At 44.5% G+C, this 15,000-nt stretch overlaps 1 protein-coding gene across 1 annotated transcript in view; it reads right to left on the bottom strand.

Moving 5' to 3' along the window:
- Positions 1-5,838: 5,838 nt before the first annotated feature.
- The window catches only part of LOC147014103 (ADP/ATP translocase 1-like), a 32,422-nt gene continuing 23,260 nt past the window's right edge, over positions 5,839-15,000 (bottom strand). Inside the window, exons 3-4 of the mRNA XM_085851773.1 lie at positions 7,297-7,437; positions 5,839-6,282 (exon numbers count right to left, since the gene is read on the bottom strand). Of these exons, the coding sequence (XP_085707899.1) occupies positions 6,125-6,282; positions 7,297-7,437 (299 nt within the window). The 3' untranslated portion in view covers positions 5,839-6,124. The remainder of the gene's footprint in view (positions 6,283-7,296; positions 7,438-15,000) is intronic.

Genomic DNA, 15,000 nt, shown 5'->3' with positions numbered 1-15,000 from the left:
CCCGATAATTAATCGGAACCGTCGAGGCCGACGATAACACCGCTTGGTTATCCCGCTAGTACGGAACGGGTCGCTTAAGTGGCCCGTGTCCGGAGTCGACCTGCGGCGAGGTGCGATCGCCCGGTCTACCCTCCGCGTGGGTACTTAGGTAGGTCGAATTTGGCGAACAACCCTATCCCACACGGGGGGCCGATTGGCACGATCGTGGTGAGGCCGAAAGGCCCACCCATGACTAGCTCCCGGCGTTAGTCTGAGAGGGTCACGACAGAATTGTCCGTCCGGTGGGCGACGTGCCGCGATTCGAGTTACGTGACCGTTCGCACGCCGGCGGGCGCGAATTCGCAACAATATATATCCTGTGCTTCACAAGTTATTGTGTTAACAAAGATTTTCAATTAAAAGTCACATGACAATAATAGACCTTTGACCTGTTGAACCCATAACTGAATCAGTTCATATTTGCATCATAGTACATACTTCTTCCAAGTTTGGTTGGAATCACTTCAGTAGTTCATAAATGATCGTGGTAACAAAAATATGATGCACGCATGCATACACGCCCAAAAACATAAATCCTCTGGTGCCTTCGGCTGCAGAATCATAAAAAACATTTATATTTAGTCATGAAACGGAAGACCAAGAAGGAACCTGAAGAAGTAAAGAGTAAAGATTGAGTCATCAGGAGGAACCTGGATAGGATTGGGGTTTCAGCCGCTACTCCACAAACCTCAAACCCATCCAGGCACAGCCAAGTGAGCCTAACAGAAAAATTTCTGCAATAATTCACTTCTCTTGAGAGAGATAGATAACAAAAGAGAGGAATACAGAGTGAAAGAGAAGAAAAAGCAAGAAGTAGAATGAATAAAGAGAATTATTTTAAAAATTCAAAAATAAGAAAGTCGCATCATTGACTGAAGACAACTTTACTTCTATCTATATTTTAAGAGAGCCGTTGTGTGTCTGTTTGTGGCCATTTTTCACAGAGATGAAAAAACATCTTCATCAAACTTTCAAAGGTTCATCAATATGTCGGGAGTGTTTTCTTCTTCTTCTCCTTCTTCTTCTTCTTCTTCTTCTTCTTCTTCTTCTTCTTCTTCTTTCGGCTAGCTCCCGTTCGGGGTCGCCACAGCGGATCAACCGTCTCCATTTTGCTCTATCCTCCACATCTTCCATTGACACTCCAACCACCCGCATGTCCGCCCTCACCGTATCCATGAACCTCTTCTTTGGCCTTCCTCTTCTCCTCCTGCCTGGCGGCTCCATCTTCAACATCCTTCTCCCGATATACTCCGTTTCCCTCCTGTGCACATGTCCAAACCATCTCAATCTCGCCTCTCTCACTTTGTCTCCAAACCGTCCTACCTGCGCTGTCCCTCTAATATACTCATTCCTTATCCTATCCATCCTCATCACTCCTAATGAGAATCGCATCTTTAACTCTGCCACCTCCAGCTCCGCTTCCTGTCTTTTTGTTAGTGCCACCACCTCCAGACCATACAACATAGCTGGTCTCACTACCGTCTTATATACTTTCCCCTTAACTCTTGCAGCTACCCTTCTGTCACAAATCACTCCTGCAACTCTTCTCCACCCACTCCATCCTGCCTGCACTCTCTTTTTCACTTCTCTACCACACTCTCCATTACTTTGGACAGTTGATCCCAAGTATTTAAACCCATCCACCTTCCCCACCTCAACTCCTTGCAACCGCACCATACCACCACTCTCCCTCTCATTTACGCACATGTACTCCATCTTACTCCTACTGACTATCATTCCCCTTCTCTCCAGTGCATACCTCCACCTCTCAAGGCTCGCCTCAGCCTGCTCCCTATTCTCCCTACAGATCATGATGTCATCCGAAACATCATAGTTCATGGAGACTCCAGTCTGATCTCGTCCGTCAACCTGTCCATCACCATTGCAAACAGGAAAGGGTTCAGAGTCGATCCTTGGTGCAATCCCACTTTAACCTTAAACCGGTCCGTCGTTCCTACCGCACACCTCACCGCTGTCACACTGTCCTCATACATATCCTGCACAATCCTCACATACTTCTCCACCACTCCCGACTTCCTCATACAATACCACAACTCCTCCCTGGCACCCTAAGCTTTCTCTAAATCCACAAACACACAATGTAACTCCTTCTGGCCTTCCCTATACTTCTCCATCAACATTCTCAAAGCAAACATCGCATCAGTGGTGCTCTTTCCTGGCATAAACCCATATTGCTGCTCACAAATCATCACCTCTCTTCTCAACCGAGCTTCCACTACTCTTTCCCACAACTTCATGGTGTGGCTTAACAACTTTACCCCTCTGTAATTTCCACAGCTCTGCACATCACCCTTATTCTTAAAAATCGGAACCAGTACACTTAATCTCCACTCCTCTGGCATCCTCTCACTTTCCAAGACTTTATTAAACAATCTGGTTAACAACCCCACTGCCATCTCTCCTAAGCACCTCCATGCCTCTACTGGTTTATCATCTGGGCCAACTGCCTTTCCACTCTTTATCCTCTTCATAGCAGTCCTCACTTCATCCTTACTGATCCACCCCACTTCCAGATTCACTATCTCCACCTCTTCCAACCTTCTCTCTCTCTCTCATTTTCTTCATTCATCAGCTCCTCAAAGTACTCCATCCACCTTCTCAACACACTCTCCTCGCTCGTCAGCACATTCCCATTTGGTCCTTTATCACCCAAACCTGCAGCACATCCTTCTCAGCTCGGTCCCTCTGTCTTGCCAATCGGTATAAATCCTTTTCCCCTTCTTTTGTATCCAACTCATACAGCTCGTCATATGCCTTTTCCTTGGCTTTTGCCACCTCTCTTTTTGCCTTTCGCCGCCACTCATTGTACTCCTGCCGACTTTCTTCATCTCTCTGACTATCCCACTTCTTTTTCGCCAACCCCTTCTTCCTTATACTTTCCTGCACTTCCTCATTCCACCACCAAGTCTCCTTATCTTCCTTCCTCTGTCCAGATGTCACATCAAGTACTTTCCTAGCTATCTCCCTCACCACTTCTGCTGTAGTTGCCCAATCATCCCACCCATCTTTACCACCAACCATCTTTACCATCCAATGCCTGTCTCACCTCCTCCCTAAATTTCACGCAACAGTCTTCCTCCTTCAGCTTCCACCATCTGGTCCTTGGTTCAGCCCTCACTCTCTTCCTCAACCTCACCTCCAAAATCATCCTACAGACCACCAATCGATGCTGTCGAGCTACACTCTCCCCTGCCACCACCTTACAGTCACTAATCTCTTTCAGGTTGCATCTCCTGCTTAAGATGTAATCCACCTGTGTGCACTTTCCTCCACTCCTGTATGTCACCCTGTGTTCCTCCTTCTTCTTGAAATACGTACTTACCACCGCCATTTCCATTCTTTTTGCAAACTCTACCACCATTTGCCCTTCCACATTTCTCTTGTTGAGACCGTACCTCCCCATCACCTCCTCATCCTCTTTATTCCCTTCCCCAACATGCCCATTGAAATCTGTTCCAATCACCACTCTTTCATCCTTGGATACACTCTCCACCACTTCATTTAACTCACTCCAGAAATATTCTTTATATTCCATCTCACACCCCATATGTGGGGCATATGCACTGATGACATTCATCATCACCCCTTCAATTTCCAACTTCACACTCTTCACTCGGTCAGACACTCTCCTCACCTCCAATACCCTCTTGACATAATCTTCCTTCAGGATTATCCCGACACCATTTCTCCTCACATCCACACCATGGTAGAACAGTTTGAAACTACCTCCAATGCTCCTAGTCTTACTCCCCATCCACTTGGTCTCTTGTACACACAGTATGTCCACCTTTCTTCTCTCCATCATATCAGCCAACTGTCCCCCTTTGCCAGTCATCATCCCAACATTCAGAGTTCCAACTCTCACCTGCACACTTCTACCCTTCCCCCTCTCCCACTGCCTCCGGACTCGCCTTCCCCGTCTCCTTCTCCTCCTTCGCCCAGTAGTAGCACAATTTCCACTGGTACCCTGCTGACCACCGGTACCGGTGGCGGTCGTTGGTAACCCGGGCCTCGACCGATCCGGTATGGAAATTTGTTTTGTTGTCCGCATAATGTCCCGGCATAATATGTCGGGAGTGTTTTAGGCATCACCATTTTGAAGTCCTGAAGATTTGAATGATGGAGCATTACGACATGCCAACACGGATTAAAATGGTAAAACTCCACATTCAACTAAAAAGGCACTTGGTAGAGCGCATACCCCCACCCCGTAATACCTGATCCACGAGAACATATCTGGCCCAATACTTTTTTGAGACATCGTGCAATATATATATATATATATATATATATATATATATATATATATATATATATATATATATATATATGTATACGTATATATGTATATATATATATATATATGTATATATATATATATATATATATATATATATATATATATATATATATATATATATATATATATATATATATATATATATATATAGTTTTTGAGCCAGATCTCTCAATGGTGAAAAATCACTTAAAAATTTGTTGCAGTCGGATCGGGATTCAGATCATCACCAAAATCGAACAATTCACCGTGGTCACACACCCAACATGTCCACCAAGTTTCATCCGAATCCGTCTCCAACTTTTTGAGATGTTGTGCTATATATTGGTTTCGCCCGAACTCTCAATGGTGAATAATCACTGAAAATATCAGATCCGGATCTTCACCAAAATCTAATCAGTTCGTTCTTGTCACTCACCGAACCTGTCCACAAAATTTCATCAGGATACATCCACATTTTGAGATATCCTGTACAATTACATTTACAATTACAATGCGAGTACATCAATAAAGTATGACAATTACAATGGGAGTACATCTATAAAGTATTACAATTACAATGTGAGTGCATCTACAAACAAACAAACAAACAGACAGAAAGGGATGAAAACATAACCTCCTTCACCTTTGGTGGCAGAGGTGATAAGGCTCTGGTATTGTAACTCAGGCCTGGTGTTGGCTTAACGGATAAGGTTGCTGGCTTAAGATTTTAGGGTCCTGAGTTTGAGCCCCTGTTGTGTCGTTGAAATAACACCAGGTGGGTTGACAGCCTGTCATCCTTCCGAGGTTGGCAAAATCAGTACGAGCTTACTGGGGTAAAAAGCCATTCCAGCAACCTGTCCAGGACTGTACTCCTTAGCCAAAATTAAACTGCCTCAGCAACCCTATGTACCTCATGGCATGAAAGGAATGGATATTTCAACTCAGCGAGCATTCAGGAGGGAATGCCCCATGTCATACATAACGCCATTCGCTCCTTCATCAGAAAATTTTATGAAGATGGTGGTGTTCATGAATCAAAGCACATGAGACATCGTGCAGTGAGGACACAAGAGACAATCACTGCTGTATCTGCAGCAATTGCCCAAAGTCCAAATAAGTTGATCCGACGCCTTTCAGCAGAAAGTGTTGTTCGCCGAAGTCTCGGACGTAACTCCATGAAGATCTTCACTTTTGGCCATACAAAATCCAGGTCGTTCAGAATCTTGACAATGCTGATTTTGGAAAGCGTCTGCAAGGGACACACGGTCTGCCTCTAACACATTTGTGGTGGAACCCCCAAAATCCAGGCTCACTGCTCACCTCCACTCATTCGTTCCTCTTCTCTCAGCTGTGTAACAAACTCCCTTCAGTCTGTTCAATCACACCCTTCCTTCCAGGGATTCAAAGGATAGCTGTTCAACAGCATGTCATAATGCAGAAGGAATTGCAATCCAATGAGTCAATAAAACAAAGCACGAGAATTAAATGACATTCAGGAATTGATGTGATAAGAACAGATCTTTAATGTATGTATTGTACAGAGGCAAAGGTCACAAGGCACCCGTTTTGTTGGTCACAAAGGCATAGATGAAGGTGATAGCAATGGCCGACACTCGTGAGTGAAAGTGACCCCGATACAGCTCAGCAATGTGAGCGGGCAGTTATTCTGGGCTGAAGGAAAAGGTTTGAATGGCAGTTTGTCAGGCTGCCAACATTCCCACTGGTTACTAGTAAATTATCCCAAACACCGACGCGGCTAGTGCGTCGCTGTCGAATTTGCAGAACTCAGACGATATTCTTTATCTCGTCGTAAAGGACGAGGACGAGGGCCCCACCAGCCCCACGCAAAACGTTGGACCAAGCTCCCTTGAAGAATGCACGCGCTCCCTCTTGCTGATAAATCTTCTTCCAACAGTTGATGGTTCCCGTGTACATAACATCAGCTGCACACAAAGCATCCGACACCAACTCTATAAGGCTTGATCATAAACCTTTATTCATTATCAAACTAATTATCACCACATCCTTGCTTATGTTTAAGAAAGCTTATGAACAATTTTTACACTTAAAAATTCCCAAAGTACTCAGGTTTATCATCAAAAAGAATGGCATGAGTTTCACCATTGATGGTGTATGACGGTTTCAATAGAATTTGACAAACTGTGTGGGAATTTGAACTCCTAAAGGGTGGTCCAGATGGTGACATTTAAAAAAAAAGCTTGAGATGCACAATGGTGGAAAGTGCAAATGAAGGGTTAAGACAGGCAAACAATGCTGCATCGCTCATACATCTCCTCCCAATCCCAGCATGCTGCACCTGCTCGCTCCTTCACCACACATTACAAGGTCATTAACATGCAACGACAAGCACACTAATGCCTAATGCAGAAATCACACCTCCTTGCTCACAAATTACACAACCCAGCTTTACCCAAACCTTCCAGGAGGTTAGGCGATGGGGTTGAGGGTCGAGGGTTGTGGGGGTGCATGTTGCCGCACCAGGAGTGCACGAGCGGAGTCGTTCTTCATATCCGACCTGTGTTCTCGCTCATGAGATTAGCTTTATACCAGATCATACAGATTGCTAACTCAGATCGAGTAGACTATCACCAATGGTGTGCCTATGACTTCATGCTATTTTCACTCCTTCCTCTGGCATGTGAACGGAAGAAGGTTGCAAAGGGAATCAAAACAGTCACATGGCAGATGTTGTGTTTTGTAGACAGGTATAAGAGGTATTTCATCTTACATGTGTAAACAAAGTGAATCTTTATTTGGGGGGCTTTGATTTGTGACATATGACTAAGGACACACTTAACCAGGAAGGAAGAAATTTAATATATTTACCGTAATAATGTTTCAACAGACAGCTCTTCAAAAATAATGACAATTATATTTTATATGTTCACGAATAAGAAACATTTTGTGGAAGTTACAGTACATCGATGACACGTCACCTTGTTTTCGGCCAGATTGCATCATCATCCGTCGACGCACTGTGTCAAATGGGTAGGAGATGAGACCTGACACCGCCGTGACAGACTGTGCAATCATCCAGCTCACCACAATTGGTGTACTCTTTGGATTGGGGAGCATTCCTGCCAACACAATCACACACCATCACTTGTGCACACCTTTTAAACAAAACGACTTCATCGACACCGAAGTACTGGTTTCAACTTACAAGTCTCTCAATCACAATCTTATTCTTAAAGTACGTATTCGAAAATGATTATTCTTTCATTTGTTTTCTCACTCAAATTTGAATGAAATGAGTGACAAAACATCAGAATGAACTTTTGCAATAATCCTTTGACGCAGTTCCATTGTGAACATTTCTAAACAACACATGGTTGAAATTATACAGCATAGAGTATAAAGAGGGGAATACAGCATGCAGTAGAGGACAGGGTATAAAGAGGCAACATCAAATGAAGATGCATTTAGTGCTTCAACTTTCACCAACAAAGAATGAAGTATTGTAAAACGTATACAAGTGAACAATTACTAAATACAGTATCACCAAAGGTCATTATAATAGTTGATACCCAATCGATCCCACAATGATCAGTACCCAAGGTCAACTCCACCCCTCTCCCCCACAATAGTCAAGTTGATCCCAGTGTAGTGGGAATCAATATGATCAATCTCAGTGTAGCAGTAAATCTGTATGATCGATGCCAGTATCGGAGTAACCGTTATGATCTTTCCGAGTGTTGCAGTAATTGGTGTGATCAATCCCAGTGCAGCAGTTGATCTGTATGAACGATCCCAGTATAGGGGTAATCAGTATGATCGATCCCAGTGTCATGGAAATCTATATGATTGATTCCAGTGTAGTGGAAATTTGTATGATCGATCGCAGTGTAGCAGTAATTTGTATTATTGCCGAAAGACAAAATACCCTCTCTTACCTTCTTGATCAAATGAAATTGGTTGCAACAGAAATTTAAAGGACAGTTATGTCAAAAAAAATTTAAACAATTTTTCACCGACCATACATTTAGAGCTTACCTGAATACCACACTTTAATATGATATTTTGTGATTTTGTAACATTTAATCATTTGGCATCAGCAAAAAGTTCTTCTTCTTCTTCTCCTCCTCCTCCTCCTCCTCCTCCTCCTCCTCCTCCTTTTCCTCCTCCTCCCTTTATAAGGGGTGAGGTTTGATGATACCACGCTTCGGCCCTGCCTTGACCACACTACTCCTCCACCTCACTCTGTCCTCAGCAAACTCTCTCCACTCTCCAACCTCCCCTACCTTACGGATTTCCCTCCTCACGAAATATTCCCATCTTAATCGTGATCTACCTCTTTTCCTCCTTCCGTGCTCCCTCAGCCTATCCACTCTCTTTGCCATTCTCTCTCCCCCCCCATCTGCACCAAGTATCCAGCCCATCTCAGCCAGAATTTCACCAATCTCCCCATCAAACTCATCTGCACACCAATCTCCTCCCTCAGTTCATCCATCCTCCTTCGATCCACCCTCTTCACCCTCACAATCCTCCTGACCCAGTTGTTCTCATAAACCTGCAGCCTCTGTTGTCTTTTTGTCAGTGCCACCATCTCCAGACCGTAAAGGTAAGCTGGTGTGACACACAACATCAGAAGAACCTTCCCTTTCAATTTTCTTGACATCTTTCAGTCTGCCATTATTCCCTCCCAAGGGATTTGCTTAAAAGTCCCCTGACATGCCAAAGTACATAAATTTCATTAATATATGTCCTATAGGAGTTTGTCCGTGATTTCAGATCTGACAATGTTTTTTCACAATAATCATTCTGTAAAATGTAAAATTAAAAAACAAACCTCTTCGGGAATGCCCCTAAAAATTCTCCTGAAAGGGGCGTAACCCACATGACGTCATATACAGGATGTCAAAGGCTGCACGTTAATTAGTAGGGTGGGTGGTCTACGTGATTCTATTGGCTGTGTGATTACTCTACTGTGATTGGTGGACTACGTGATTCTATTGGCTTTCTGTGCGTTTCCACATTTGATTGGTCGACTCAATCGCTTCGTTCATTTCTGCTTGAAAAAAAATCGAACATTTGGTTTTGAATAATGGATGACATGGACTTTCATTTGTCTGGTAGCGACATAACAGTGAGTGTGAGAGAAATAAAGGATTTTGGTCTGAATCAGATGGAGAATTGTCGGATAACGTAGTCGCGGGAGGTGAAGTTCAGGCAGCTGGAAATGAAGTACGGCCTTACCATTTCGAGCCCGAAGCAGGACAAGCAGAGAAAAATGGCGATGAAATTCCCGGAGTTCATGATGATCGGGAGGACATAGAAGGAAGACTCGGAAATAACAACTGGTTAGACTAAATCCTCTTCATAATTCAATAATGTAAATTCGACTTGCATACTGCTCAATATCAGAAATATTTTAGTGAGGTGACGTGAACAGCACAGCGGACATGTTTCTCCGCGGATAATTAATCACAAACAAGGCCAGCCCATGTCATCAGCCGTGTCTCTCCGCGCATAAAACGAAGCAACCTCGCAGCAGCTGTCTGGATACGATGAAAACTTGTGTGCAGAACATACCTTGCGACAGTTGTCTCGAGTAGTCCGATAAATCTGACGTTTTGTTGCATTTTTATTTATTTTATTCCTACTGTCGTCATGTAGCGCCAGTAGAAAACAATGAAAAAAAGACAATAATAAAATAAAGCTACAGCGCGTCAGATTTATCGGCCTAGTCAGACGGACGACGGATTTATCGGCCTCGTCTAGACTCTAGAGATCTCGAGTTGACAAGTAACTTGTATTAGCATGCACACAATGTATAAGTCAATGCGTAAGAGTCCCGAGGATATGAGGCCGTGTAATAGGACAGATACATTTGTCTTTCATAGTTGTGCCAACATATTTTTCCCTTTTCTTTTATTACAGCATTTTGGCTGGTGGTGGTGGTCGTATGGCAGCTTCGCTGCCAGGGTAGCTATCATTTCTTGAAGCGCGACCGTGTCGCTGATGCAGTGCCACTCTACCAGTACACATACTGGAACTCGTACTCATTTCGCCGACCTCGGAAGGATGACAGGCTGAGTCAACCCCCTGGTGTATTAATTCAGCGGCCGACGGGCTTGAACTCAGGACCCTAGGATCCCAAGCCGCCACCCTAACCACTGAGCCAACACCAGGCGAGCATTTTGGCTGAATGTTAATGAATAGCATGCCAATGGAAGCAGTACCTTCCCTTTAGATGTCCATATTCTCCGACGATTATCATCTTTCGGGAATACAAGAAGGCTTACACCGTCTTTGCTTGTATTGCTGCATCCTGCTACGATACATCGTGCAGGCATTTTCGAAAGTACGGCTAAAACTATTTAAAACTTTCGCGAAACAATCACTGGAATTAAGACGATCACAGAGATTGCACTAACATGTGCAAAATGCATTTGTAGGTACTGTATAAGGTGCGCGACATCTCGACTCGAGTCAATCCACTCTGTGCGAGTTACTGTATGTGACGTCACGCAGAGATTCGCTGAAGTCCATTTTTTTAGTGGCGGGGCATAGCAAGTTGTGAAAGGCTCCAGAAATGATCGAAATATTGCTCTAATTATCCCATTTTTGATTAAAAAAAAAAACATGGGTGATTTCTTCACCAGGAAGGTCAAGTTAATTTATAAATAACAAGTTTATTTTGCATGTCAGGGGACCTTTAATGGTTGGGGTGGTGAGCTTGGGATCCGAGGGTCTTGAGTTCAAATCCCGCTCAGCCGTTGACTTAATACCAGGTGGGGTTGACTCAGCCTGTCATCCTTACGAGGTCAGCAAAATGAGTACCAGCTTGCTGGGACGATTGAGCCATTTGACTATCCTGTGTCGGAGTGGCGACCCGTCCAGGATTATGCCCAATAGCCCAGGAGACTGCTTCGGCAGCACCGACGCTCTGTACAGAGTATGGTTCTAATGGATGAATTATTCCCTCCACATATTTGCACCCATCCGAATCATCCTCCGCACCTCTGCCTCGGACGTACCATCCCTGGTCACACTGTTCCTCCCAAATACTCAAATAACCTATTTCCCTGTCTGATCTCCTTCCCCTCTAACCTGATATTAATTTCCTTTCTTTGCTGCCCAACACACATCACCTACCTCAGTCTTCTCCATAATTATTTTCAGCCCATGCTTTCCAAATGACACCTTCTACTCCCCCAGTACTTCCTGCATCTCCCACCCACTCTTCACTACAACAGCCAGATTGTCCACATACAGCATCCTCCCCATACCACTCCTCAAGCTCACCTTCCTGCTTACCAGCTGCATCACCATGATAAACATGAGTGGGCTGAGAAAGCTTCCCTGCCTAAAACCGATGTTCACGTTGAACTCCTCAGACATCCCAGGACCAACCAAGACTCTTTCCTTCTTTCCCTTCTACATCCCTTCCACCAACATAACTTCTGCTTCCGGCACTCCGATCCGTCTCAGTGTTGCCATCACCATCTCTCTTGGGACAGTGTCGTAGGCCTTCTCCAGATACACAAATCCCAATGCCATCTCACCTTGCACCTCCAACCTCTTCTCCACCAGCTGTCTCAGCGTGACCATCCCATCCATCCATTGGGACCATACTCTGTGCAGAGCGTTGGTGCTGCCTAAGTAGTCTCCTGGGCTGTTGGGCATAATCCTGGATGGGTCACCACTCCAACGCAGGATACCAGCAAGCTGGTACTCATTTTGCTGACCTCGGAAGGATGACAGGCTGAGTCAACCCCACCATCCCATCCATCATCCCCCTACCCTTTCTAACCCCATGCTGCTCTTCTCTGATCTCCATCTCCACCCTCTTCCTTATCCTCCCATCCAGAATCCTCTTCAGCACCTTCATTACATGACTTAGGAGCGTAATGCCCCTATAATTCCCCAGATCTTGAACATCGCCTTTCCACTTCCATATCGTCACACTTAACCCTGTCTTCCACTACTCCGGAATTAACCCCTCTCTCTCATAAATATATTCATCAGCCTCTTTATCCAAATGACTGGTTTCTTTCGTTGCAATTATCATCTCTGTACACACCTCATGGGGCTGGTGCTCTTCCCTTCTTCATCTCTTCAATGCCGTCCGCACTTCCTCCTCTGTGATCTCCACCAACTCCACTTTCCCCTCTACATAACCTGGCAGTCTCAGTTCGCTGTTGCTTCCTTTCCGGTTCATCAGTTCTTTGAAATATCCTTCCCCACCTTCAATACTGCCCCCCTCTCTGTCACGAGCTTCCTGCCACCAACCACAATTAACGTCCTCCTCCGTTTCATGTCTTTACCATCGTCATCCTTGTTGTGAGTCAATTTGTAAATCATCTTCCTCCCACCCTCCTCTTCCAACTTGTTGTACACGTCTCTTCCATATCATTCCTCACCTTATCCACAGCTCTCCTGGCTGCATTTTCTTCTGCCCATACAGGTGCAGCAACCCCACATCCAGCTGCCTCCCCCTATCCTTGATCTTCTCTATCCTCTTCCAAACTCTCCTTTTGCCAACTGCCTTCACTACCAACTCCGTCCACCATATCTGGTTTCTATCCCCCGATGATGCACACTTTCCTGACGTCTTTCCACACAAAACTTCTGCAATTCCCCTAAATGCCTCTCCCTACTTCTTAGACTCCGACAAACCTTCTGCTTCTTCACGAAGTTGCTCATACCTAGCCCTCAATCTCTCCATGTACTCTATGACGACATTTCCCCTCCACTACTCCCACCTAATAATCTTCTGACCCCTGCTCAAACTCCCTCCTTTTCTCCATCTGTACCACAAACACCACAAGTTTATGCTGGGTGATAACAATCTCTCTGCCACTGCCTTACAATCCTTAACCCTTCAAAGTTGTCGATTCCTTACCACAAAATGCAGTTCTGCTCTATGATATCCACTCCTCTAGGTAATCGTGTGGCTTTCCCGCTTTCCCGCTTTTTTGAACCGGCTATGGCCATTCCATTCCTCACCACCAGTTACACCAGCCCTTGACCCTCTCTATTCCTCGCTCCCCAACCAAATTGACCAACACATTCCTCTTCACCTGACTCCGCTACTCCGACATGCGTGTTAAAGTGTTAAAGTTCCCTGCAATGCACAGCATCATGTCCAGCTCAACCATTCCCATCATCCTCTCCATTGCGTCACTGAATTCCTCTTCTCTGCCCCATTACTTCCCATATACCGACATAACACAAACCATTTGCTTCTGTATCACCACCCATGCCATAACTATCCGTCCCCCTCATCTTTCCACTCTGACCACCTGCTTGCTGATCTCTTCAAACGCTATTATTCCCACGCAATTACTCCTTCCATCCCCACCTGCGTGCAACAGCATGCATCCTCCTACCAACCTCCTCGCCTCATCTCCTTTCCATATACATGTATTGATGTGTGATTATACATATTATATACACACATATTGAGAAGTGATTATACATACACACATATTGATAGGTGGATATAAACATATAATACATACACACACTGAAACCCTCCCACATGATGAGATAGTAGAGCCAACAACAGCAACTTACACACACACACACACACACACACACACACACACACACACACACACACACACACACACACACACACACACACACACACACACACACACACACACACGAAGATGGATACTTTGAGACCTCGGGTGCTGAGTTCCACCTTCAGAAGGCTTCTGAAACCCACATTTGGAGAAAACAACAAGCGACACACTTGCAAAAGCCCATCTCCTGCTGCTTGGGCGGACGGGCTAATTAATTGCTGTCAATGCTTTTTCTGACAACAATGAACCCAATAATATAAACATCAAACTGATGAAAAAAAAATAACAGATTGTGGGTGAGAGGTGACCCAGCGGGACACAATAGCATCTTAATGCCATGATGCATGACACTGGGAAATTAGCCATGAATATGGCATCATTTAGAGGTTCAATACTTACATTCAAATGCTCCATGGCTGTCTGCTAGATGCTACAGTAGTTGCAGCACTATACTTGCAATTATCATGTCAACACTTTTTTGCCATGTCAAAACAGAAGTAGTATCTAAACATAACACCACTCTAGTACATCAGGGTTCATTAAAAAAAAAAGCCTCAATTTTCACCCCAAACTTTTTTGTGTTGGAATAGCTGAAGTGTTGCCTTCACTGCCTTTTTGAAAGGAGAGCCTAGCTTCAAATAGGCCAGCCAAATGTTTCAGCGGGTGTCATCGCTCGTTCGTCTAGAAATGGCATCATGCTCCCAACGCGAACGCAGCAAAGCAACAATCTTGTTACTCTTTCGAGATTTCAGTTGCTGGTGCTTTGGACGGATGCGTGCTGAACTGGTAGCTAGTTCAAGGAATGAAAAGGTGTTCAGTCACATTTTCAACAAAGCTGATATCCAAAAGATAATTCCATGAAGCAATGTTGGGGGGAAAAAAATTTTGAAAACAGAAATATCTGTTGAAGCAAATGAAGGACCATAATGGGTAACGTCTATTGCACTACAAACAAGACAGCACTAAGAGAAACTTGATGCCATTCTTGGGAACAAGCCTGCAATAGCTCATCAGATATACAAATGGTTCTGTGATGACAACTCCTGAGGTCAGTTGTTTCGTATGCAGCCGTGGCTGCTGGTTGCATAATTTTCTGGAAGTGTA

This window comes from Eptatretus burgeri, chromosome 13 (genome assembly GCF_056783735.1).
Source record: "Eptatretus burgeri isolate ZD-2024b chromosome 13, Ebu_testis_v1, whole genome shotgun sequence".
In the NCBI taxonomy this organism is placed as follows: domain Eukaryota; kingdom Metazoa; phylum Chordata; class Myxini; order Myxiniformes; family Myxinidae; genus Eptatretus; species Eptatretus burgeri.
This window is presented reverse-complemented; position numbering and strand designations above follow the sequence as displayed.